This window comes from Neoarthrinium moseri (assembly GCF_022829205.1).
Source record: "Neoarthrinium moseri strain CBS 164.80 chromosome Unknown scaffold10_Wmoseri_CBS_16480, whole genome shotgun sequence".
In the NCBI taxonomy this organism is placed as follows: Eukaryota; Fungi; Ascomycota; class Sordariomycetes; order Amphisphaeriales; family Apiosporaceae; genus Neoarthrinium; species Neoarthrinium moseri.
In genome coordinates this window covers 181,639-205,512 of record NW_026055124.1, presented here as the reverse complement: position 1 = coordinate 205,512, position 23,874 = coordinate 181,639, and the positions used below count along the sequence as shown (strand labels likewise).

Below are 23,874 nucleotides of genomic sequence, written 5' to 3'. Positions count from 1 at the left end.
CGATAACAGCAATCTGAACTCGTGAACACCAGCCACAGGTTTTGAAAAGTACAACTTGAAAAACTCAACCGTCTCGTGACTCAGTTATGGGATCCTTCGCCGTTGCTGGGCTCGGTTCCGTTCCTGCCTGACTTGCCTCTGATATCCTGCCAGGTGGCGCCAAACCTCCTCGACGTTGATGCCAGCAGGCCCTCCTCCTCATCAGCCTCGGCGTCCTCGTCGTACTCGCTCAGACTCATCTGGGGGGTGCGGAACAGGGTAGTTAGGAACACTATCAAGAACACGGCCAAGAAGGCAAACTGGGCCCAGAAGTCGATGGCTCCGAACACGGGCCAGGTCAGCGTGACGCGGTTCAGGAAGGTGCTCATGACGGTAGGCGTGCAGGTTTGTGTGCTGAAGTGGCGGTCGACCCATTCAGAGCACGGCTGGACCGCCTCAAGGTGGTTCCTGCAGTTGGGCTGCTCGTCTGCGTGGTGAGGTGGGAGGTCACAGAAGGTCTGGGTGCCGAAAGAGGCATACTGGGGTGCGACCAGCATGACCACCGCGTAGTTGATGCCGAGAATGATGAGTGCAAGAAGCACAGTCGCGATAAGCAGGGCCTGGGGTGCGGTGCGACCCTTGCGGATCTGAAAGATGCGGAGCCAGAGGAAGCGGATGCCAATAGAAGCCAGCCCTGAGATGGAGCTGCTGAGGAACAAGACGATCAACAGGGCCATCAGGATGTAATCCACCGGGAACGCTCGCGCGGTCTGCACAAAGATCCAGTTGATTGGCTGGAAGACATTGACGTGGGCGAGAATGTAGCCGCAGTGTTGCTTGCAAACAGAGTTGGCGGCCTTGTCAATGCCAGTAATGAGCATAGACACCCAAGTCAACAGTGCGATGATGATTAGGAGTATACCGCCGAGGAGTTTGATGGGTCGGAAGATGGCACAGATCTTGGTCCACGCTCTCACGAGGAAGCTCTTGCCCTCACCCTGAGCCTCTGCCGCCAGACGCTCGCGACGGACAAGAGTGCGTTCTTCCCGAGCAAGAGCCTCCAGCTCGCGGCGGTCCTTCTGCGACATGCCCTCCGGGCGACCGGCATTGCGCATCTCCAGCTGTCGCTGGCGCTCACGGTTCTGTTCCAGCTGAGATGCAGTGTTCTCCGACAGCTGTGGCGCAGAAACAGAGGGCGCCGACTTGATGAAGGAAACTGGCAGAAGCGCCAAGCCCGCACCGGTGTAGAGGATGTACAGCAAAGTTCCCAGCGTGATCAACAATCCGACACCAAACGTGATGGCCTTCTCGCCATGGTTTTCATCCAGGAGACGCTTGAAGAAGTCCAGGTCCAGGTGTTTGCCCTCATGACGTCCGGCAGCGGGTACGAAGAAGCCGACGAGGAAAATGATGACGACCAGCAGTATGAAGGCAATGGTGTACTTGAAAGCCCCCCAAAGCCTGCTGCCAAACGTCTGGTTTCCCTCCTGCTCTTCGACCTCGTCGTACTCCTCGTAGAAGAAGTAGGTAAAGGGAATGACGATCAAGCAAAGGAGGGCGTCGAAGCTGTAGAGACTGTAGTAGACAACCTTGAGCGTGAAGAGGATATCCTGGACGCGCGAAGCGGTCGCCCAGTCCTTCTTGACGCCGAGGGCGGCATCGGTGGTGGACGAGACGAGAGCGATGTCGACGGGGAGCAGGAGCACGGTCGCAAGCAAGGCCGTGAGACTAATCGTGGCAACGGTGCTGACAAGAACAGACCTCTCCCGGTGGTCTTGCCAGGTGAAGGTCACCAGAGCTCCGATGATGAGAGCTATACCGACGGCCACGGCATACGCCACCCAGATCAGGCTGGTCTGGATGTATCCGGCACTGTCCATTATGTCTATCGCCGAAGACATGGTGGTCCTCCGGCTCGGGATTATCGGGGATCGGTTGGCAGAGGTTCGATGTCTGTGGTTGGAGTATCAAGGCTGGATGCTGGATGCTGGGATACGCAGGATGCGCGCTCTTATCGACACGGGAGGTTCGCGCAAGGAGATGGCAATAGTATCTGAGCGTCAGAAGGCAGCCGGATGACGAGTTTCTAAATGATTTATACCCCGCGTGCGAGGAATGCCATCATGTAGGCGTTGTGGGAGGGAAGCTTGTCGCCCAGTCAATCCGGAGTCTAACAGCTACCTAGTGAACATGGGATTCGTTTCCTCCAAGCGAGTGACGTAAACAGCTCGAAACAAAGAGCCCCGCAGAAAAACCCGTACCGAGTCTAGTAAGCCCCGATCCGCCGACCACCGTCTCTCTTCTGCCTCACTCTATGTATGTAATGCCCGATCAAACTCTGCGGTGAGACGGACGAATTGGGGCACGTTTTGAATTGACCGAGTCCTGAGCAGAGAAGCAACCCATCCATGGTGCAAGACCACCAACGCGGATGGCAGTGGAAGGACCTGCATTTGGAACACAGAACCAGTCGTCCTGTGTAGTCCCGTACACCTCGAAGTAGTTTCGCATACATCTGAACAAGACAGTTTACATACACAGAATCAACACAGTATCACGACATTTCCCGGAGGAGTCTGCTGTTTTTGTTTCATTCTTTCATTCTTCCTATTCTACATGCGTGATGCGCCGAGGTAGGATGCGCGGACGAGAGAGAGAGAACCCCCAGGTGAGGGAGCTCAAAAAGGAATATATGAGGTTGCGGAAGAGAGAAAACGCCTGAACCCTGCAAGACTTTTGTTGTTCGCGCTTCCTCGCTCTTTACCGGGACGAGGGAGAATGGGAACACCCTTTTAGAACCCCACCCCCAAAATGCCGTAGTCTATCATTCATGAAGATGGGCCTCATATCATAGCCAGACTCGTCGAAATCTAGCCGCGAAACCCCATCTAAATCTTCGTGACCCAATTTCATTAACTGTTCCGAGCGACTCGTTTATCGTGAAGACATGGCCTTGGTCATGAGCCTCTTGAGGGCCAGCTCCTTCTTCTTGAGGTCCTCGGCGCTGGAGTCCTCGATCTCAAGCTGGCCCATGGCCTCGCTGAGGGTCTCCTCGATCTTCTCCTTCTGGCCGCGCTTCAGCTTGAGGGACATGGTCGGGTCCGAGATCATCTCCTCGACACGGCCGATGTACGACTCGAGCTGCTGCTTGGCCTCGAAGCGCTTGCTGAACGCCTCGTCGGTGTTCTTGAACTTCTCGGCGTCGCTGATCATGGTCTCGATCTCAGCAGACGACAGCTTGCCGACAGAGTTGGCAATGGTGATGTTGGCGCTGCGGCCCGAGGTCTTCTCGGTGGCAGTGACCTTCAGGATACCGTTGACGTCGACCTCGAAGACGACCTCCAGGACGGGCTCACCGGCGCGCATCGGGGGGATGGGGGCCAGGGTGAACTCTCCCAGGGAGGTGTTGTCCTCGCAGTTGACACGCTCACCCTGGTAGACGGGGAACTGGACGGTCTGCTGGTTGTCGGCGACGGTGGTGAAGGTTCGCTTCTTGATGGTGGGGACGGTCTGGCCACGGGTGACGACGGGGGCGAAGATGTTACCCTCCATGGCGACACCAAGGGACAGGGGAACGACATCCAACAGCAGGAGGTCGGAGGTGTCGGCCGAGGTGGCCTTGCCAGAGAGGATACCAGCCTGGACGGCGGCACCGTAGGCGACAGCCTCATCGGGGTTGATGCTCTTCTCGAGCTTCTTGCCGTCGAAGAAGTCGCTGAGGAGCTTCTGGATCTTGGGGATACGGGTAGAACCACCAACCAGGACGATCTCCTGGACGTCCTTCTTCTCGCAGGCAGCGTCCTTGAGGACCTGAGCGACGGGCTCGAGGGTACCGGCGAAGGCCTTGGCGTTCAACTCCTCGAAACGAGCACGGGTGAGCTGGAGGAAGAGATCCTCACCATCGAAGAGAGAGTCGATCTCGACGGTGGTCTGGGCACCGCTGGACAGAGTACGCTTGGCACGCTCGCAAGCGGTTCTGAGTCTTCGCAGCGCACGGGGGTCGTTGCTAATGTCCTTCTTAGTCTTACGGAAGAACTCCTTCTTGCAGTGCTCCAGGAGGTTGTTGTCGAAGTCCTGGCCACCCAAGTGGGTGTCACCGGCGGTAGCCTTGACAGTGAAGACACCACCCTGGATGTTCAGGAGGGAGACATCGAAAGTACCACCACCGAGATCGTAGATGAGGACGTTGCGCTCCTTCTCGGACTTTCCGGATCCCAGACCGTAGGCAATGGCAGCGGCAGTGGGCTCGTTGATGATACGGAGGACGTTGAGGCCAGAGATGGCACCGGCGTCCTTGGTGGCCTGACGCTGGTTGTCGTTGAAGTAGGCAGGGACGGTGATGACAGCCTTCTCAACCTTCTTGCCAAGCTTGACCTCGGCAATCTCCTTCATCTGTAGCGCAACTTGTCAGGAAAAAAGTCTTCTTCGTATGGTGCCCCGAGGGGGGGTTGGGTATTTACCTTGGTCAGGACCATGGCGGAGATCTCCTGGGGGGAGAAAGTCTTGGTCTCGCCCAAGTACTCGACCTGGACCATGGGGTTGGTACCCTGCTCGACGACCTTGAAGGGCCACGACTCGATATCCTTCTTGACGATGGGGTCATCGAAAGGACGGCCGATAAGACGCCTGGAGGGAGGGAAAATTCCGTCAGTCACCACGCTCGACCACAGCCTCGGAGGAAAACGAGCCGACTGGGTTGGTGGAGAGAGAAATGGCAACTCACTTGACATCGAAGACGGTGTTGATCGGGTTCATGGCAGCCTGGTTCTTGGCAGCCTCACCGATCAGACGCTCCTTCTCGTTGAAGGAGACGTACGAGGGGGTAGTGAAGCTACCCTGCTCGTTGGCGATGATCTCGACATTGTTACCCTCGTAGATGGCAACGCAGGAGTAGGTCGTGCCTGTGAAAGGGGGAGAGGGTCAGCAGCCTGTTCGCTCGAGCAGTGGACGGTGCGGGCGGGCGGGCGTCGCTGGCTGCACGGCGAGATGTTCTTCGTCTTCTACGTCTTCTCTGGCCGGCGCCGCGGGGGGTTGGGGGTGCGTCTTGAACACAACGCAAAGGCGGGAGAGGACGTACCCAAATCAATGCCAATGGCACCGTCGTAAACTTCTTCCGCCATTTTGATGGATTTTGCGATCTGTAGGATCTCTGAGGGACAAATCGGGAGAAGGAAAGAAGAGAGGAGTGTGCAAGGCTCAGTAGATAAATGGAGGGGAGGCCCGATCGTATTTTTGTGCTCGGCCAGCCTTTTCAACCGACTTTTTTTTTTTTTGCGAACGAATTTTCGCTGCGAGTGGGTCGGGCTGCGGGCAGCGGTCTGGGCGGTGAGCCACTAATATTCACTGCATTGGGCCTAGCGGCGCTTGGAGGGTGCTGGGTGCTGGGGGGGTCTCTCTGCCCGCCAACCCGCCAACCCGCCAACCTCCAGGCAAGTCAAGTCGTGCTTCCCACGCCTCTCCCATCACTGGTCCAGGGTCTTCCGAGCCGGGAAGAGGACGCACACGGGCCACTGCCACTGACTGGGGCCACTGGGGCCACTTGGGGCATCGGATTGCCATGGGAACTGCTGGGAGAAGGACGAAAAAAAAAAGTGAAGCCGGTGCACCCACCACTGTGAGGGGCACTGGAACATAGTGCTCCACGAGTCGTGGAGGCGATTTTCTGACTCTGCTTTCGTTGGGCCAGGCACTGGATGACAGTGTCCGCCTTGTTGACCCTACCATAGTACCCCCAACTATGTCGTGGAAGCTGGAGTGAAGAAACGGGCAAGCCGGGCCTAACGACTGCTTTTATTTTCTTCTCCTCCTCCTCCTCCCTAAACACGTCTATGTACCTAGATCGGGAGTAAGTAGGTATTGTCGGTTAGCTTATCCACCCCTTCCTGGATGCCTGCTGCTGCTGCGGCTAGGTGGCACGTTGATAATCTGAATACAAATGTTTGGGTAACAGAAGAAGGACAGAGCTTCTTTGGACTGCATACTGTAAATAGACCTGCCTTCGGACCTTGGTCACCAATCTCACGCCTCCCTCGTGAACGTGACTCTTCGTCATTCTTTCTGATTAAATTATATGCTTAGGCGACCCAGGCAACATGAATCTAGTGCTGCTGGTTTCGGCGGGACTTTTAAAAAACATCTTGACGATCAAAAGGGAGCAACTTGTTGCCTCCTACCAGGCCGAACTAGCACCACCAGCCACTGTTTCTGACGGTCAGCGCCCGCTAGTCGGAAGGCCTGAGCAGCACAAGCGCCTCAATGCCAAGTCCACCTCCTATAGGCCCCTGCAAAATGTAGACTATAACCGCATGTTCTCACAGCATATACCGACAATAAACGCCTGTCCCACCACCGCAGGCCTCGCGAGGCAACACAACCCCTTTTTGCTCCCCAATCGTTTGATCCATCTCTGCCGGATCCCCAAACATGCCAGCCAATGAATTTAATGGTGCTTGAGCAAGTTGAACAAAACTACAATCTTTTCCATCTCCATTCCGAGTCCGTGCGGCCCCTTCTCGCCCTTCGGTAAGGCTGCCACCAGTCCAACCTCAAAACGGTTGGTGCCATAGCGCAGGTTCGCGTCAAAGATGGGCTCGCTGCGCCGGTCCGGTCCTGAGGACGGGTACAGACGTGCCCCGTCGTGCGACACGTGAAGCTTCCATTCACGCTGCTGGGCCTCCAGGAAGGCAGGTATGTGAGGTCGCAGCTGGAGGCGGAAGTAACTTGCCGGGGCGTTGAACACAAGCTCCTGTTGGGTCTCCGTTGTGCTTGCCTGTATTGTGATATCCAGGGGTTTGTCGAGGGTAAGGCTCGGATGGGAGTTGATGACCAGCTTTGAGATCAGAGCCTCCGACTCCTCTGTATGGCTGTTAGTAGCGAGACCTGGAACTCGACACGGGATGGGTACCTACTTATGGGATGTGGCCGGTATTTCTGGGCCTCCAGGATATCCGCGGCCGTCTTTTTCGGCGGCGGCGGCGGAGGAGGAGGGGGAGCGACGGCCGGGATTCCGTTCATGCCGGGAGGAGGCAAGACCGGAGCAAATTGTTGCTGTGTGATCATGGCCGGCCCCGGGGGCGGTATGGCGGGTGACTGCCTGGCCGTCTCCTCGGGCTTGACTGCGCCTGTGACCGAAGGGCTACGCGGTGGTGCCGAGGTCGACATACTCCGGGCTTTGTCCAGCTGACTGTGATTAACAGCAGCTGCACCATTGAATGGGTTCCGGCCGACTGGTGTGCCATTGCGAGTCACTTCGCCTTCAGCAGACTGCGCAGTGGCAGGGGCTGGTGACGCAGCCGCACTGTCCTTGCCGCCCGCTACGTGAATGGTAATCTTCTTGGGCTGGGCAGGCGTCTGAGCACTCTGGGGGACCTTGAGCTTTATCTTGGACTGTGGGGGCTCTTGGACGTGGTGTTTTGCGTCCTTTAGCAACTCGGTGAAGTATGCCTGCACCGATCGTGTTAGCAAAAGTATCACGTACATATAGCAAAATGAACCTTGCGTAAGAGAGGACACGCACCTCAAGCTCTTGGGCTAGCAAGGAGATTTCGCTGCCATCTTCATTGTAGTGGTACGCGTTCTTCCAGAGAAGGCTGGCCTGATCCTCAAATTGGGACCAGCTCTTGAAGTCACTGACGCCGGTCGCTTCGCCCCTGCCATGCTGGCCACGGACTTGCTTCTGCAACGCTTTCAACGAGATGGGCTCTGCGATAATCTCGTAGTAGTCCTTGAGACTCCTAGGAGGTAAGAAGGAGAACGCCTCGAAATACTGATACTCGCCACTGCAGAACTCTTGTCAGCAACCGCTCCTGTATAATCATATCCTGGCGGTGGTGGATGGAGAACCAACCTGTCGTCCTTCTTGGCCAACATATCGTTCACGATCTTTTCCTGCGCCTGCTGAAAGCTGAGGCCCTTGTAGCTGTCTTGGTCGGCAGCCTGGGCTGATGCCGATCGGGAGGCCTTGGGCGTCGATGCTACCGCACCACGAGAAGGCCTACCGCCCCTTCGCTTTCTGGCGGATGGTTCTGGTTCGGGCTCCTCTTCCTCGTCTTCGACGGCGTCCTCGTCCTCATCGGCGTCTGCATCGGCTTCGGCATCGTCTTCCTCCTCGTCGGCACCGTCGTCGTCGTCGTCGTCTGCTGCGGCCTCACCGCGGCCAGGACTCGGCGGAAGGGGCGTGGGAATCGCTGAGTAGTTGCCGGACTTGTAGGCTGGGTTGGTTTTGACCATGAGATTGCTGACGGCCTTGCGAATGCGCTCGGCGTCATTGAAGGCTTCCGAGGTGCGCGGGTTCATCTCCTTGGCATTCTGTACCAGGCGCTTGAAGTCGCTTTCCAGGGTAGACAGGTTTGTATACTCATGGCTCCGGAGCTTCTTCTCGAGCAGCTCCAGCGACAGAGGCAGGCGGACTTTCTTGTAGTACTGAGGGTTTGCAGATTTGCTGGGGAGCTTCTCGAATATGGGGGCGACGGCGCGACCACTGTAGATAGCATGGGGGGTCAGCAACACGACCGAGGTGTTGGATAGAGGTGCGCGGCACTCACTTCTTGTCAGTGGTAGCTCTGATTGTCTCGAGCATGTTCAGCCCATAGGCGGTGGTGGACTCGGCGGACTCTCCGTTGGCCAAGTCGCCAAACTCCTGCCGTCGAGTTAGCCATGGCCACGTCGGTCGGTAGTATAACACGTTTGGGGCCGAGCTCTGCTATAGCTCGGGGGGTTGCGAGATGTGGTCCAACTCCGGGCTTGTACTAGGCGGACAAGGGGCAGCTTGAGGCGAGAACAGGTACTCGATGCAGGGCAGGGCAGAGGTGCTGTGCTGGTAGACGCTTCGCGACATGACGGGGCAACTGCACGTCGCATGCACACGGCAGCCCTCCATGTGCATGGAGACTTGCGATGCGGGCGGGCGGGAGAGTATAGGAAGAAATGGAAGGGACAAAAAGAGGTGTAGTATAGGTAGGTAGTAGCTTACCTCTTCCAGCCTGCGACGCTTCGAGGCACGGTCCGGCGTACTAGAGCCGGCATCGATGCCGTTCGCAATACTCGCCTTTCTCTTGCCCTCCATCTTCAGCTATGCGCAGCGGGGGAGGCAGGCATGCGGCTCCAGGCGACGATTGGATCGGATTGCGTCCTGGGGGTAGGGTGCAGCGCGCCTGCAAATGGCACAGCGGATGGTGCGCAAGTCGGGGCGCGATGGAGCGTGGTGTTTTTTGGACGGGAGACGGCCGGGGACGAGGCTGAGGCTGCGAAGGGTTACGCGACGGCTTTGCACTGGACGCGATGGGATGGGGGGAGCTTCTGCGTTGCGCCGAACCAGTACCTAAAAGTTCAGTTACGTGGGCTGGCTCTCTCTCGCGCTGGCTGGCTGGCTGGCTGGCTGGGCTCCCAAGGTCTGGGACGGTGGATGGGCACGATGGACGGCGGGTGTTTTTGCGTGGGTGCAGCGCTAAAAGCTCGGGGACGACGGGGCTAGGAGGCTGCCCGCTGGACTGGACTGGACTATAGGTAGGCAACGGTGGTGCAAGGCACGCTGAGAAGCTTGGAGATGCTCAAATGGCTGTTGGTGCAGACCACAAGTTACATGGATGATGGGCGTGGACGGGGGATGGACGGGGGATGGACGATGGGGTCTGCGCGCCGCGAGAGCCAAATGAGTTGGTCCAGTGTGAGTGCGCAATTGACCAACAACTTCGTTTCTGGGCCCCCGGGGGGCACCTGGTCTGTCTGACCGGCTGTCGTCTGGCCGTCTGACAGTCTGGCCGTCTGGCCGTCTTCTGCCCAGGCGCTGTTGAGCCTCGCCTCGCCTCGCTGGAGTCTAGTTAGGTGTGGCGGTCCTCCCTGGGTTCGCTGTGGCTGTCTACGGCTCTAAGGTCAGGCTGTCCACGGTTCTAAGGTCAGGCTGTCCAGCCGCCCAGTCCCAGTGGACCTTGACAATACTATGGTAAAGATGCAGGTGGAAATCCAGCGCCCCCCCAAAAAATGCCCCTCCGATCAGCAGCGAGGACGGACCCCTCGGTGGCCTGGGCGCGAATGTTTATTCTGCACAATCGGTCGAAACAAAGTGCATCCCAGCCCGCCCGTCAAACCGCCGCCTCAGGTCCAATAATCCGTTCGCCTGACTGGATTCGCTGCCCACCACCGGCGCGCTCCTTCTCTCCCTCTCTGCGACATCCACACTCCTGCCGGCCCTCGACTTTGCACCTTCTGTGCAGACCTGACCGCGCTCGTCTCACCAGTCTCGCCAGTCTCGCCAGCGCGCTTCTGAAGCATCCGCATTCCTCGCCCCGTTTCACCTCGCCCTGCGCTGCCTTGCCTCGACAGGTTGTGACCTCCGGCCGACCTGCCCGTTGCCCGCCCCTCCCGCCTCCCGCCGACATCGAGCCCCACGCGACCAAACTCCCCCCTCGGATTCTTTGCCTGGCCCAGGGCAGAGAAAAAAACACACACACACACACGCACACGCACGCACACACATACACACAAACACACACACAGCACCGCCGCTACCGCTGCTACTGCTGCAATCCGCCCGACGCTCGTTCCCCTCGCCGGCTGTCCTTGTCGTCGCCGTAGCCCCGGCTGCTGCTGTCCCTCCACAAAGATCTCCCTTGAGATAGATCCATCCCACCAGCCACCCGCCACCGCCCACGCGCCAAGATGCCTCCTGCCATGGACATTGACATGACCCGCCGCAACAAGGTCCCTCGGCCTCTGAGCGACTCGGAGAGAGCTCGGCTTGAAGAGTTCATCGATAGCATCCACTACTCGGCTCGGTAGGACCCAATCCCTTGTTATCCCGCTGCATCTCTAGCGCTTGACGGACACGGAGCACTGACCAACCCCCCTCCCAGCTACTCCGACAGCGAGTATGAATACAGACACGTTCAGCTCCCCAAGGCAATGTTGAAGGCCATCCCCAAGGACTACCACGATGCCTCGCATGGTACGCTCAAGCTGTTATGGGAGGATGAGTGGCGTGCCATTGGTATTACGCAGGTACGTGCTCCCTACGAAAAGAGATGCCCCGACTGCCCTGCCGAGCAACAACTAATTTGGTTCCCTTGTGCTAGAGCTTGGGATGGGAGCATTATGAGGTTCATGAGCCCGAGCCTCATATCCTGCTGTTTAAGTGAGTGCACACCGCCTCCCCCTCTCCGCGTCTCCCTGTCGGGACCAACGTTAAGCTGACCTCGAACTCCCCCACCTCCAGGCGACCGCTCAACTATCAGCCTCCTCAGTGATCAGCCTCGAGCAACACAATAGCACCTGGCTTGGGCCATTCCGGAGCAGCCTGCTCACGGCTGTGGACCCAACTTCTGCATAGCGACACTTGCATTTTGTATGAGTATCATGCTCGAGACGATTTACGGCTGGAATTCTTGTCATTGTGCTCTTTCTGCGGCATCACTTCACAGCTGCTCGCTTGCGTCTCGCGTAGTTTCCTGACTATGCTGTAGACGGCAATGGGTCATCTTCTTGGAAGCCTGATCTCTGTCCATTTTCGGCCACCGTGGAGACGAGGCCAATGCAGTCAAGGCATCTGACGGCACGGGGAGAGAGTGTGTGAGAGGGGAGGGGAGTAATGGTTGTCGTTCACCCACTGGCATCGTGATGCATGCGAGGGACTCACATAATCAGGGCGACGTCGTGGTCGGACAGGGGGAGGATATTGACCGACGCATCGCATTGTGGTTGACTCTGGACTCAGGAAATTACTAATGGTGGGCGAGTTGGATCGGATTGGATTGGAGGGGTTCCTGACCGCCCCGCCGTCACTGGTCCTTTCATCAACGGTTCTCGTCATCTGATACAGGGGTTTCCCAGTAGCCTTTGGCTTATCAGAGCTGCTTCTATAGCAAACCGAATGAAATACGAATATAAAGGCACGATTATCGCACGGGCACTAGTCAACATGCAATCAATACGGAGTTCTCGTAGATGAGCTCGTGTTATACACGATCTGACCATGTCTAGCCAAGATGCCCGGTGCAAGCAAACGTGGTGAGCGAGCGTGGTGCCAATCTAAGTTGGTTAGCGGGATGCTCTAAGAACGCCCCAAACCGTTGAAACCTTGTAGGTTAGTACGTAGCAGCTGGAGAACCTGTGCCACCGGCCAGCGGGCGAGGCTCCGAAGCTGGGAGCAAAAATCCAAAATAAAATAGGAACAGGTCAGCCTCAGCCACTTTTGCTGCTCCAGGGCTGCGTATGACGTACGATGGCAGCTCTGCCGGATTTCTATTTCTGAAAGCCGATCTGCCGAGAAATGGCATGAATGGCATCGAAAACGGGCAATGTCAGACGTTGGCTCGAGCTGCTCATGACTTGGGGTTCTGGACACATTTCAACAAGACGACGGCAATTGCAGGCCTGGCAACCTGGCTGGCTCGTCGTGCTTGTCCGTCGTCAGCTGGGAGGCCAACTATATTGTAATCAGCTGGCGGACGAGTCAAATCGTTCGCCTTCCTGCCCAAACGGGGAGATCGGACCATGGATCGAACCATGTCACCCAATGGCCGAACGCGTGGGATCCAGATTCCAAGGGCCTCCTCGTTGTCACTGGTGCTGTGTAAGCCCGCCACTGTGGCACGCCGAAAAAAAAAGAGAACACGTTGAGCCTTGCCGCACTTGTCCGGACGGGACCCCTGCTTCTGCCCGCGCCTTGTCTCGAAACTTTATCACAACGCCCCCCAGACTTAAGCTTGTTCACTCAATACATACCGATTCGTTTCCGTCTGTTTCCTTCTCGTGACCTGCGATTCATCCGTGGCCATTGTCCAGTCACAGGAGTCTGCGTTAGATTGACCTGCATGCGTTGTTATTAAGAGAGTACAGTCTCTGTTCTCGAAGCCCCCAAGTGTTCTCTTCCAAGAGTCCAAAGTACATACACACACACACACACACACACACACACACACACACACACACACACACACACGCACACACGCCCACCCCCCTAGCTCAGCAACGACCCCCCGGTCCCGTCCTCCAGAGTGTGCATCCGGGTCTTTAACTCAACTCGGAACTCGTTTCACCTCCTGTCACATAGCCCGTCTGCGACCTCAGCCGGCAAAAGCCCCTCCTGCGGGATCAAGAGGACAGAAATCGATTGCTACCCTGACGCGGAGCCCCGACCCGCATGCGCCCAATCGTGCGATAGTATACATCGTGAACAGACCCCCCTCGCCCTGCGCTGCCTGGCACAATGCGGCCTGCAGCAAAGAGCTTTTTCATCCTCTGTTCGCTTTTGCTTGGCCAAGCACAATGCAAAAGCGCAAGCAGCAGGCCAGAGGATGACAACAACTCCTGCGAAGTACGTCAACCATCATGATGAACATCCTGCGCGCAGTCCATGCTCTGCTCCTCGCTGGCCTGGCCGGCCTCGCTATGTTGGCGATGGCGGCTGCGCCGGCCGAGGCGGCAGCAGCATCGTCTGAACCCTCCTCCTCCTCCTCCTCCTCTTCTTCTTCTTCTTTGTCCCCTGTTCGCTTGTCCGGTTCCCGCTCTGGAAACTGCTCAGCTCTCACCCCCTCGGCTGTCGTTCCTAACGGTGTCTCTCGCCAGATCACGCCCCATGCCATCGTCTCGGATGCTTGCGTCTCGTACGACTCCCTCGAGAAGCTTAACCAGAACGTGAAGCCCGCTGTCGACGACCTGACCCATACCACCGACTACTTCTCCTACTACCGCCTCGGCCTGTTCGGCCGCACCTGTCCGTTCTGGAACGATGACAGCGGCTTATGCGGCAACATTGCATGCGCCGTCTCCACGATCGAGGACGAGGCCGACATCCCGCTGGTCTGGCGTGCCGAGGAGCTGAGCAAACTCGAAGGCCCCAAGGCTGAGCACCCCGGCCGGAAGGCGCAAAAAGAGCGACCTCAACGGCCCTTGCAGGGTTCCCTTGGAGAGAATGTTGGCGAGAGCTGTGTGGTTGATTATGACGACGAAGGCGACGATCGGGACTACTGCGTTCCGGACGATGAGAGCGCCTCCGCAAAGGGGGACTACGTCTCTCTGGTCGCGAACCCCGAGCGCTTCACTGGATACGGCGGCAAGAGTGCCCAGATGGTCTGGGACGCCATCTATCGCCACAACTGCTTCAAGAAGTCATCTTTTCCACACTCGGCTGGCTTGGGCATGTCATCGGTTGCAAGAGGCCCAGCAGAGCAAGACTTCAGGGCCGTTTTGCAGAGCGCCGAGCGTCAGCAGGTGCTCGATCAGCAGCGAAGCCAGGGCATAGAGGGGCCCGTTCCCTCGTCCACGGGACTCGAGTACGAGGACGAGTGTCTCGAAAAGCGCGTGTTCTTCCGGGTCGTCTCGGGCATGCACGCCAGCATCAACACTCATATCTGCTGGGACTACCTCAATAAGATGACGGGTGAACGAGGACGCAACATATCGTGCTACGTCGAGCGCGTCCAGTCCCATCCCGAGCGTATTGCCAACCTGTACTTCAACTACGCCCTTGTCACACGTGCCGTCGCCAAGATCGGTCCACACTTGCAGGCCTATACCTTCTGCACCGGCGACCGTGACCAAGATGCCGCCACCAAGGCAAAGGTCGCCGCCGTCGTGGACGCCTCGCTCAAGCAGCCCGAGATCTTCGACGAGAGCCTGATGTTCAAGAACGGAGAAGGCCCCAGCCTCAAGCAGGAGTTCAAGGACAACTTTCGCAACATCAGCCGGATCATGGACTGTACGAGCTGCGACAAGTGCCGGCTCTGGGGCAAGCTGCAGGTGGCGGGCTACGGTGCTGCGCTCAAGGTCCTCTTCGAGTTCGATAACGGCAGCGGCGAGATTCCCCTGCTGAAGAGAACCGAGCTCGTCGCCCTGTTCAACCTATACGCCCGCCTGAGCAACTCCGTCGACGCAGTGACCCAGTTCCGGGATCTGATCGAGTCACACGGCGTAACCGACAAGTTGATTCCCGTCGAGGAGGAGAAGCCCAAAGAGGACGAGCCGAAGGCTCTCCCCGATCGCGTCAAACTGCCGCATGCCGTGGGCCAGGGCCAGAGCAAGCAGCACTCCGAGGCAGTCGCGGAAAACAGCGACGAGTGGGATGGTCTGAAGGAACCTTCATCTGGAGATGGCAACCTCACCAGGCTCCAGCAGGCTGCTAAAGATTCCGCGGATGAGCTGAAGAACGTTATCGCGGTCTTCAAGTACGTCATGGGAGGGTTTATCGGATTTCCGAGATGGCTGTAAGTGCGCCCTTGTGTTCCTGTCGTTTGCGTTTGCGCGCGCCTATTCTTCGAATCCTTTGCTGACAGATCGTAGCTGGCACGCATCCCTGTACGAGATGGATCGCGCCTGGCGATGGTACATAGGCCTGTACGTTCCGCCCCGTGAGTCGTACGTCGAGTGGCCGGACCTCGAGGCCATCTTCGGCCACAAGCCCGCGAGCGCCAACACCGAGGACCAGGCGGTGGAGCGTGAGCTCTGATCCCCAGGCCACAGGTCCCTCCGGCGATTGGAATGGAGGGAAGCTAAAGGTAGCGAACGGAGGATCTTGATCTGGTTTCTTTGCGTACCCTGTGATATCCCGCCCCATGATAAATTTTGTGGCATTTGCATCGGCATCGGCGTGTATCGCTTCCCCCACACATGAAGCATACGTCGCCCTCGGCGTTCGTCTCCTTTCTTCATTCGGATTTGATGATACTTCTGCGCGCGCAAGGTACAGGTAGATAGCATTCAGGCCTGGTCGGCTGATCGACCACGGCCGCGGCCCGGCGTTCTAAATGGCAGGATCTTTGATTTCTCGTGCAGTACACCCCTCTGCGTACGACTCCTTGTTTTTGGCTCGATTTGTGTTGTTTTCGGCTGCCGTGATTTCGATGCGCAGACAGCATGCGGCGGCTTCTTGTTTCTAGACGAGGAGGGAAAAAAGGTGACGATCGTACATAAATCCTGCGTGTGCTCGGCGGCGGCACGATGTCATTCTGCCAGATCAGTTGGAGTCCGGATCTACCGAGGCACAGACAAGACTAGAAATACATCCAGCGAATACCGCTCTTCTGATGACTGTGTTGATCCCGTATCTCTGTACTGAAGGCATCAGATGCCTGATTGAGACGGGACGTGCCTCTCACAAACATACTTCCGTCTCTACTAATCTACACTCTCGCACGCATCCCCGAGTCTCTTCCCAACCAAACCAGGGTCAAAGCCCGAACAGCCCTCGCCTCTCGCCCTTGACCACCTCTTCGTTTCCGGTGTCCGATCCCGGCGCTAACAGCCCGATGTGAGTGACCACGTTCCCGATCTTGGCCTTGACGCCGTCCACCTTGATCCGCATGTCCGCGACGGCGTCGCCGCAACCGGCCCGCGCAAAGACCTGCTCCGTCACCCGCCGCATCTCGGGCGTGGGCTCGGCGAACGACCACGCGATGGACACGTGGAAGGCGTCCCCCACCGCAGTCCCCGGACCGCCGCTGCTGCGACTGCTGCCCTTCTCTTCGCTGGCTCCTCCGCTGGCTCCTCCGCTGGCACTACTGGCAGGCGGCTTGAAGGCGTACAGCTCAGGTTGGCCGAACGACGCACACAGCGCGTTGCAGCGGCCCAGCAGCGCCGCCAGCTCGGGATTCTTTTTCGCCTGCGGCTCCCTTGCCCCTGCTGCCCCAGACTTACCCCGGTCCCCGTCGTCCGCCTCCGCCGGGCCGGCGCCGGAGGGCTGCTTCCGCCTGCTGCCCACCCGCAGCACGAGGAAGCTGCGCGCGCTCTCGTGGGTGCGGTGCCACTCCAGGCCCGTGGGCGCCAGCTCGAAGGGCCGGGCCCCGGACCGGCCGAGGCTCGCCCGCAGCCGCCCGAGGAAGTCGTCCTTCTGGGCCGTCGTCAGGGCCAGCGGCCGCGACAGCGAGATGTGCAGCGGCAGCGGGGCGCCGAGGTCCGAGGCCAGGAAGGTGGACAGCTTGTGCTTGGCCGAGACGGCGGCCACGTCCGAATCAGTAGCGGTGCCGCCGATGCCGCTATCTTTGTACTTCCCTTCTTTCGCTTCCAGCTGCTGCCCTAACGTGCGCAGAAGCGAGTCCAGGACCGCATGCTCTTCGCTGCTGGGGTGCCATTCCACGTACAGATGGCTCGGCCAGTTGCCGACGACGTGCGGTATCTGCCGCTTCCGGCCCTGGTGCAGGGAAGGGTCATCGACGTTGCTGACGCGCACCGTCGAGGCGTAGAGGTCGTGAAAGGCGGCTGGGAGGGGCGGGAGTGCAGACTGGGTGGGGACACCTTGGTGCGATGTCTTGCGTTTCTTGGATGCAGGCCCGGAGGCCGAGCCGGCAGTTGCTTCTGGGTCCGGCGCCGGGTCCGAGTCCGAGTCCGAGTCCGAGTCAGAGTCAGAGGTATAGGTGACCAGCGGCGGCATTATGGTGCGTTCCGCAGAGCAAAGCCAGCCACTAGTGGGAACACCTTGGACTCTCGATGCTCATTTACCCTTGACACTCCAGGTTCCGTTGCAGCAGAATTACTACTGGTGTTTTTGGTCAGGACCCTTCAAAGACAGCCATGTCAGGTACACTATTTATTTTTGGAACGTCCAAACAGAGCGCAAGTTGGCTTGCATGATCGTAGTCCGGCCCCCCGAGGTGGCCCTTGGCAAGCACAGTCCCCCTACCGATGCCCACGTGGTGGGGGGCCCACCGTCGTAGGGCTGAATGGACCTAGTCAACCGTCCCTGTTTCGTCCGTTGATCAGATGAACGTCCGATGCATTTCGTGCTCTGAGGCTGGGCGCCTTGACAAGAGCCGAAGAGCGCTCACTTACTCAGCTTACACGTCTCGAGGCAGTTGTGAAGGTTCACCAGGATCCCTGGATCTCGGCCAAGTGTGTCTGGCGGCACATACCGATCAGCAGAACCACGGCTGCGCCGGCCACTACGTGGGCTCTGGACCCGGGGACCTAGGTTAGTGTGTAACTGGGTGAACTGCGTACGTATACCCCGTATCTATTAGCCCAATACCAAGCCCGCTGTCCGTCCTGCTGGGGGCACCAGATCAATCAATGGCAGTGAGATCTCTAGATCATGATTGCATGAGATGGTTGCATGAGATGGATGTGTCCGAGTCCACACACACGTATGTCTATGGGGTTGTACGGGCGTCTCCCCACAAGGTTCCCAGGCACATCGCATGTTTGGTGGTCGCAGAAAGCATGTTTATTTCATCCGATGTCGCAGATCGGGAATTAGCCTCTGCATGAGGGCTCAGTTGCAGAGAAAAGAGGAGGAGCAGGCGCCCAGTAAGCAGGTATATGACCTTGAAGAAGAAAAGCCCCCCAACTCCCGCATTCCAATCGATGTCTCGCGATCCTGCGACCTGATCAAACGAGAGATCAACCGTGTGTGACACAGCGCTCCCTCTCAGCGCAGCGACAGGCACAGACAAGAAATACAGACAAGGGCCCCCTGGCCTGGCGTGCGTCACCGTTGGCCTGTGTGTTCCGGTCGTGGCTTTGCCCCACTACTTACATCATACCCTACCCTTGGGCTCCCGTCAACACCACGCATAGCCTGGAAGGCGGGTTCTCACACACGACCTATTTCACCGGATAACCGGCCGAGGACGACGATTGCTACATCACCTCACCAAGGTCTCCAGGCGTAATAAATAACTCATCAGGACCCAAAAGCTTTGCGGCCGCCCGTTGTTCTACTGTCAATCTAGACATTATTTTGAGTGTTCTGCACATTCAGAACTGCTGCTCGATAGCGCCAGGACGAAGCAACTAAACCGTGAACACGAGACAAGATGACTTCGTACGAAAGGCCGCTGGATCAGATCCGGAAGGAGACCAAGGCCGCTCACCGGGCGCCGCACCTCCGCAAGAACAACCTGACGCCGGTTGATCAGATCGATTCGCTCGACAACATCCTGGGCGCCACGTACCACCATGACGGCCCCTACGACGCCACGCTGGCTTCCCGCAACAGGAACAGGAAGTACGCCCCCGTCGATGCCGTCCAGGAGACCAACAAGATGGCACTCGACGCAACGCCCATCGAGAACCTGCAAGACTCGTTGCGCAAGCATGTGCCGCTCGCGGGCACCGCAAACATTCCGCCCGGCCAGGAGGATCTCGCTGGCCGCACCATGCGCTACGAGGAAGGCGCCGATCTTATGAGGGAAGAGGACGCCGAGGGAGGCCCGTACCGGAGGTGGAAGGACTATGACTACGTGAGTAACCTGGTGAACTTTGTGACAGCTTGCAACTCGACCTGACAACAAGAAATAGGAATACCAGCCGGGCGACCTGAAGGGCAAGGGAGAGCCGTCCTACTCCATAGAGCGCCAGATCAAGGAGCGCGGCGCATCCGCGTCTGGCGAAAACGGCACAGCGGTGTACGAGATGCAGCCCGGCGGCAGTTCTCGCAAGGACGGAGGCACCGTCGTGCGCCAGCGCAGTTACAGCTCCTCGGCAGGACCTTCGAGTCCCCCGGGTGCCGCGCATGACTCCAATGTTCGCCGAAGCAATACCGTCGGCAAGCGGTCTGGCCTCGAGGGCCTGAAGCGACGCATTGGGAGCTTGAGGCGAAAGTCGCCGGATCAGGCCTAAACTTGGTAACAAATGCTTAAGCGACTGGGATTAGCAATTCGCATGTATAGAGGGATCTTCGTTTGGCGCTTTGTTCGATTGTATTTTTACGACTCACGACACGGACAGCTCTTGGGATTTGGGATCTAGAAGAAGTGCTAGATTATTTATATATCGGTTTCTGGAACAGGAACGCCTGGCGATACATTTCCGTTATACATTTGTTTCATACGTGTACATCGCTCCAAAGTTTTGTAACCTACAAGTTAGGAAGTGTATTCATGAAGGGTGTCAAAATGATCCTTGCATATGTCTCGCGCGGTTTCAACTAATTATAGGGGGCATTATGCTGCCCGCACATTGTCGTCCTTAAGACTTCACGGGAGATAGGAATTGCCAGATGTCAGTGAATCGATATGTTCGGACTTCGATGCTGGAGAATACTCATGCGGCGAACCATTCAATATTCCCCACGAGTGGTAGGCCTCAGACCCAACTCATATCAACCGCAATGGCAAACAACGGTACCTATTTCTACAATCGACCAAGCATCTCATTGTCCCGAGGCCTTGTGCATGAGATCCCCAGTATTAACGGTGACCTCCAACGATGCTTACCAGAAACCTTGTGCTCAAGACAAAGAAGCTGGTCGAACTAGGACTCAAAGAGGGAGATGTGTGCAGTCTTGGCCATCGGTGTTAGTGACGCCCTCGTCACTCCATATTCAGGGACGAGATTGCCGTAACCAACCTGTATACGGTAACCAGCACTCACATATCTGTATCTGAACATTATCCCATAGCTATAACCCTCAGGTCCGGCGTGTATACCTCCTAGAAAATGTCCGCAGTCCCCGAAATCGTCACAGCCATCGACCACTGGCGCGACCTCTCCAAGTACATCTCCGCCCACCGCCCGGGCGTCCGCCCGGAGTCGAACTACACGCCCGTCCACGTGCGCATCCGGTGCGCCATCTGCAAGACGTCGCACCTCGACCTGCCGCCGTGGGTGACGTCGGACCACGGACCGCGCGCCGCCGGCGCCGCCTCCCCGCACCCGACCGAGCCGCCGTGCGTCGTCCCCGGCTGCGCGCACCTCGTCGGCTGGGGCTGCATGGAGGAGCGGCTCGGGCGGGACGGGGGGCGCCAGGCCTGCCCCGTCTGCGGGCGCGCGCTCCGGTACGCCTGCGGCCACGCGATCCCCGTCGGGCCCGTGCCGCGGCTGGCGGCGGACCGGCGCGTCCAGGACGTCGTGCCCGGGACGCGGGCGTGGGTCCTGGACGAGGACACGGGGGAGATCGTGGAAGCCGAGGGCGAGGGGGGCGAGGATGGCGGGCGGGAGGAGTCGCATGTCAGGGGCCAGTGCCGCGCTTGTCGCCGTGAGTCGCTGCGGAGGAAGGCCGCGGAGCTGCTGGACATTGGGTTCGGGAAGAGGAGTTGTGATACTCCGGGATCCCAGAGGACCTCCCCGGCGGACTACCGCGAAGAGTTGTGTACACGGATGCTTGATGAGATTCTGGGCAAGATGGACGCGTATCAGGAGAGCTTGGTGCTATGGTAGCGAATTTTCTCGGGCATACGTCGTAGACCTGCAAAGACAGAATGTGCATATACATGTAGAAACCTTACACTAACTACACTTCACAGCAGAATATCATGTCATTTCCCGTTGGATCAAAAGATTTTGCAAATAGAAGTACACCAAACACTGTTGCCGAGTGAAGGGCAATAGAGCCTAACTCCGCTCGAACCCTTCCGAGAAACCCCCCAAATCCGACGTTGCTTTACCCAGACCCAAACACCTTTGTTACCCGATATCAGCCCTCGGTGGTATCAGAATCGCTGTTTGGGACGCTGCCGTGTGCATTAGACATTACCACCTGGAAGCTCATTACCATGTCCGCTCTTTCTTTTGATGTTCCAGTCTCGAGGTGCTTATGCCACCACCTCAGTCCGGCCGCGGTGGTGGTCGCCGTTCAGGCCACCATCACTGTCTAAGATCGAGTTGGCCTCCTCATCCTCATCGTCGTATTCCTGGCCCTTATGGTCACTAGCGGCGACCCAGGAATCGCGATCATTCAGAGGAGCGTCCTGGCCGGAGAGATCGAGACCCTCGGAGCGGGCCTTGATGTTGTTGCGTCTCCTCGTGGACAATGTGCGAGCGCGGGTGGATAGCTTGGAAGAGACGGCAGCGTTCTGAGTGACCCAGTTGGTCAGGGCATCCTCGCAATCCTGGATGATAGCCTTGCTGGCCTCGTAGCCGTCGTAGGCCGCACGAGTCTCGCCAGGGGTAACGGGGGTGTCGTCGATGAGCTCCAGCAAGTGCTTTCCGAAACCTGCAATGATGGCAACCTTCTCGCTGTGCTCGCGCAGAGCGTCGAACTGGTACGTGTAGGCAGCCTTTATCTTCTCGCGCGTGATGTTGGACAGCTGTGCCTCGGCGACAAGCGACTCTGCTTCGGCACGGACGAGCTCCTGCTCGAGAACGACGATACGGGGAGAGTTGGGTTCCTTGTACTTTAGCTGCGCGATCTGGTCGGTAATCTTCTGCTTGCCTAAAACGAGAGAGGCGCGGTTAGGTTGGCAAGAATGACGTCTCGGTACAGGATTGGGCTGTGCGGGGACTTACGATCTCTGCTAGGCTGGACCGAAGCCTCAATGTTGCGGATGCTCTTCATCGTCACACGGTACTGGTCGTAGCGGTCGATGTACTGGTCCTCCAGCTCGCCAATCTCGTAGAGGAGGACGCCGAGCTTGTCAGTGACGTCGGAGACATCCTCGTCGCCACCCTCTCCCCAGATGGACAGTTGTTGCTAAACGGACAAGGGGTTAGACGGCATAGGACGGAAGACGGCGGCGGGCGTGTACATACTGCGACTTCCATGCGCTCCTTGGCGACCTGCTCTAGACTGCGCATCACGTTCTTCTCCATCTTAACGAGCTGGGTAAGCTTCTTGGCTAGGTCGGGGCCGAAAGCACCGGCGGCATTGCGACGGAGCGCATGGCCGAAGGGGCTCTTGCCGAAGAAACGGCCGGACTTGGTGCTCGACGAGGGAGGAGGGGGGTTCTGGGTGATGGCGGTTAGTACCAAGTACAAGTAGGGCAGGGCCAGAAGATCAGGTCTCCAAATGGGCATGCGTACCTGGATCTGTGAAGCAGTGGGCGCCCTGCTCTGGCGCATAGAGTATGTGCGGTGCATCTTGGAGGTGGATAAGCGGAACGAGTTGCGCGACAGGGTATCTCGGGACGTAGCAGTGGGTTGCAGTGGGTTCACTGGCAATTGATATATGCGCGCAGAATTCGGAGTAAGGGGGGAATGGACAAGGGATGATGAACAAGAATGTAGTTGGGCGGGCCGCAGCTGTTATGTAGGACTGGGGTTGTGTGTTGCTGGTGACGGGGAGACAGAAACGCAGACGTCAATGTCAGCGTGGTGTTTGGGGCCCTGGGGGGCCCAAGACGTCGATGGCGCCCCGACAGCCTGGGGGGAGACTAGACTGCGTGCACCCGCTGTCGTTGCTACGTCATTGCCCGTGCCATGGGCAACTAGCGCTGCGACGGCGCCCAATCCGGTCGCTGGCCAAGTGGGCTGTGAACCCACAGGAGCCCATGAGAACCCATGGGGGGCCGATCCCACCGCTGGACAACTGGGAGAGAGCACTGTTCGAGACACACAGAAGCGGCATCCATCTGCCCACGATCCACCTGAAGCACCAATGCCCGCGCTAGGAAAACCCGGGACAGTGAGTGAGCGTCAGGCACATCATTCTTCGACAGTCGATCGCCCGCTCAATCAAACTATCTTGGCAAGCTGGGCTACGGTCCATACAGCACCGTCCGTCACCTGAACTGCCGCATATGCAGGTGCGGCCCTCTGCCTCGCGCTCGCCCTTGTGAGCTAGCTACCTAGGCACGTACACAGTTAGTTGGCTGGTTGACAAACCCACCAGCCAGCATAGACTCGGGTTCGTCCTCTGCCGAGGGGCCACGATGTGGGATGCCCGGGCGCTCGGCTCTCTCCATGTACGAATCTTCCGAGTTAGCCAAATAAGGGCCCGGTGAGAAACGTCAAAGACATAAGACGTCGATGGCCCCAGACAGTTGTGATCTGTTTTCCTGCCTTTGTCTCTAGCAATACTGTACATGTTGGCCGCATACATAGAGTACGTATATACAGTATAGGCATACACCACGCCTGCTTTCAAAGATGTTATGGTGCCCGAGCACCTGGGTTTCTATAGCTGGTTTCTATAGCTACAGCCGTGCCCTGTACCAGACGCTTGAGACGATGTTATATAGCCTCAGTACACCGAGACCCCCATACCCTTCAAGATATATACATCGGCAATCTCTTGCAGATGCTACCTTGCTC

At 58.0% G+C, this 23,874-nt stretch overlaps 9 protein-coding genes across 9 annotated transcripts; 4 read left to right on the top strand and 5 right to left on the bottom strand.

Annotated features, from left to right (window-relative positions):
* Positions 1 to 80: 80 nt before the first annotated feature.
* On the bottom strand, positions 81 to 1,880 carry JN550_003939 (uncharacterized protein; the record flags this gene model as incomplete). Its single annotated transcript, XM_049315398.1, has 1 exon — positions 81 to 1,880. The coding sequence occupies one exon, from the start codon at positions 1,878 to 1,880 to the stop codon at positions 81 to 83; it is 1,800 nt and encodes a 599-aa protein (XP_049173961.1).
* A 1,033-nt stretch (positions 1,881 to 2,913) lies between these two features.
* On the bottom strand, positions 2,914 to 5,099 carry JN550_003938 (uncharacterized protein; the record flags this gene model as incomplete). Its single annotated transcript, XM_049315397.1, has 4 exons — positions 2,914 to 4,371; positions 4,440 to 4,605; positions 4,703 to 4,880; positions 5,057 to 5,099. The coding sequence occupies 4 exons, from the start codon at positions 5,097 to 5,099 to the stop codon at positions 2,914 to 2,916; spliced, it is 1,845 nt and encodes a 614-aa protein (XP_049173960.1).
* Positions 5,100 to 6,418: 1,319 nt separating this feature from the next.
* Positions 6,419 to 9,043, bottom strand: JN550_003937 (uncharacterized protein; the record flags this gene model as incomplete). The annotated part of the gene is made up of 6 exons (XM_049315396.1): positions 6,419 to 6,834; positions 6,888 to 7,422; positions 7,496 to 7,757; positions 7,826 to 8,458; positions 8,523 to 8,617; positions 8,951 to 9,043. 6 exons carry the CDS (start codon positions 9,041 to 9,043, stop codon positions 6,419 to 6,421), a joined length of 2,034 nt encoding a protein of 677 aa, XP_049173959.1.
* A 1,592-nt stretch (positions 9,044 to 10,635) lies between these two features.
* JN550_003936 (uncharacterized protein) lies at positions 10,636 to 11,219 on the top strand (the record flags this gene model as incomplete). The annotated part of the gene is made up of 4 exons (XM_049315395.1): positions 10,636 to 10,751; positions 10,830 to 10,974; positions 11,049 to 11,107; positions 11,189 to 11,219. 4 exons carry the CDS (start codon positions 10,636 to 10,638, stop codon positions 11,217 to 11,219), a joined length of 351 nt encoding a protein of 116 aa, XP_049173958.1.
* Positions 11,220 to 13,302: 2,083 nt separating this feature from the next.
* JN550_003935 (uncharacterized protein) lies at positions 13,303 to 15,418 on the top strand (the record flags this gene model as incomplete). Its single annotated transcript, XM_049315394.1, has 2 exons — positions 13,303 to 15,176; positions 15,253 to 15,418. The coding sequence occupies 2 exons, from the start codon at positions 13,303 to 13,305 to the stop codon at positions 15,416 to 15,418; spliced, it is 2,040 nt and encodes a 679-aa protein (XP_049173957.1).
* A 720-nt stretch (positions 15,419 to 16,138) lies between these two features.
* Positions 16,139 to 17,338, bottom strand: JN550_003934 (uncharacterized protein; the record flags this gene model as incomplete). The annotated part of the gene is made up of 1 exon (XM_049315393.1): positions 16,139 to 17,338. The coding sequence occupies one exon, from the start codon at positions 17,336 to 17,338 to the stop codon at positions 16,139 to 16,141; it is 1,200 nt and encodes a 399-aa protein (XP_049173956.1).
* A 1,381-nt stretch (positions 17,339 to 18,719) lies between these two features.
* On the top strand, positions 18,720 to 19,524 carry JN550_003933 (uncharacterized protein; the record flags this gene model as incomplete). Its single annotated transcript, XM_049315392.1, has 2 exons — positions 18,720 to 19,145; positions 19,204 to 19,524. The coding sequence occupies 2 exons, from the start codon at positions 18,720 to 18,722 to the stop codon at positions 19,522 to 19,524; spliced, it is 747 nt and encodes a 248-aa protein (XP_049173955.1).
* Positions 19,525 to 20,343: 819 nt separating this feature from the next.
* JN550_003932 (uncharacterized protein) lies at positions 20,344 to 21,063 on the top strand (the record flags this gene model as incomplete). Its single annotated transcript, XM_049315391.1, has 1 exon — positions 20,344 to 21,063. One exon carries the CDS (start codon positions 20,344 to 20,346, stop codon positions 21,061 to 21,063), a length of 720 nt encoding a protein of 239 aa, XP_049173954.1.
* A 374-nt stretch (positions 21,064 to 21,437) lies between these two features.
* JN550_003931 (uncharacterized protein) lies at positions 21,438 to 22,701 on the bottom strand (the record flags this gene model as incomplete). Its single annotated transcript, XM_049315390.1, has 3 exons — positions 21,438 to 22,057; positions 22,132 to 22,315; positions 22,375 to 22,701. The coding sequence occupies 3 exons, from the start codon at positions 22,699 to 22,701 to the stop codon at positions 21,438 to 21,440; spliced, it is 1,131 nt and encodes a 376-aa protein (XP_049173953.1).
* Between the last annotated feature and the right edge of the window lie 1,173 nt (positions 22,702 to 23,874).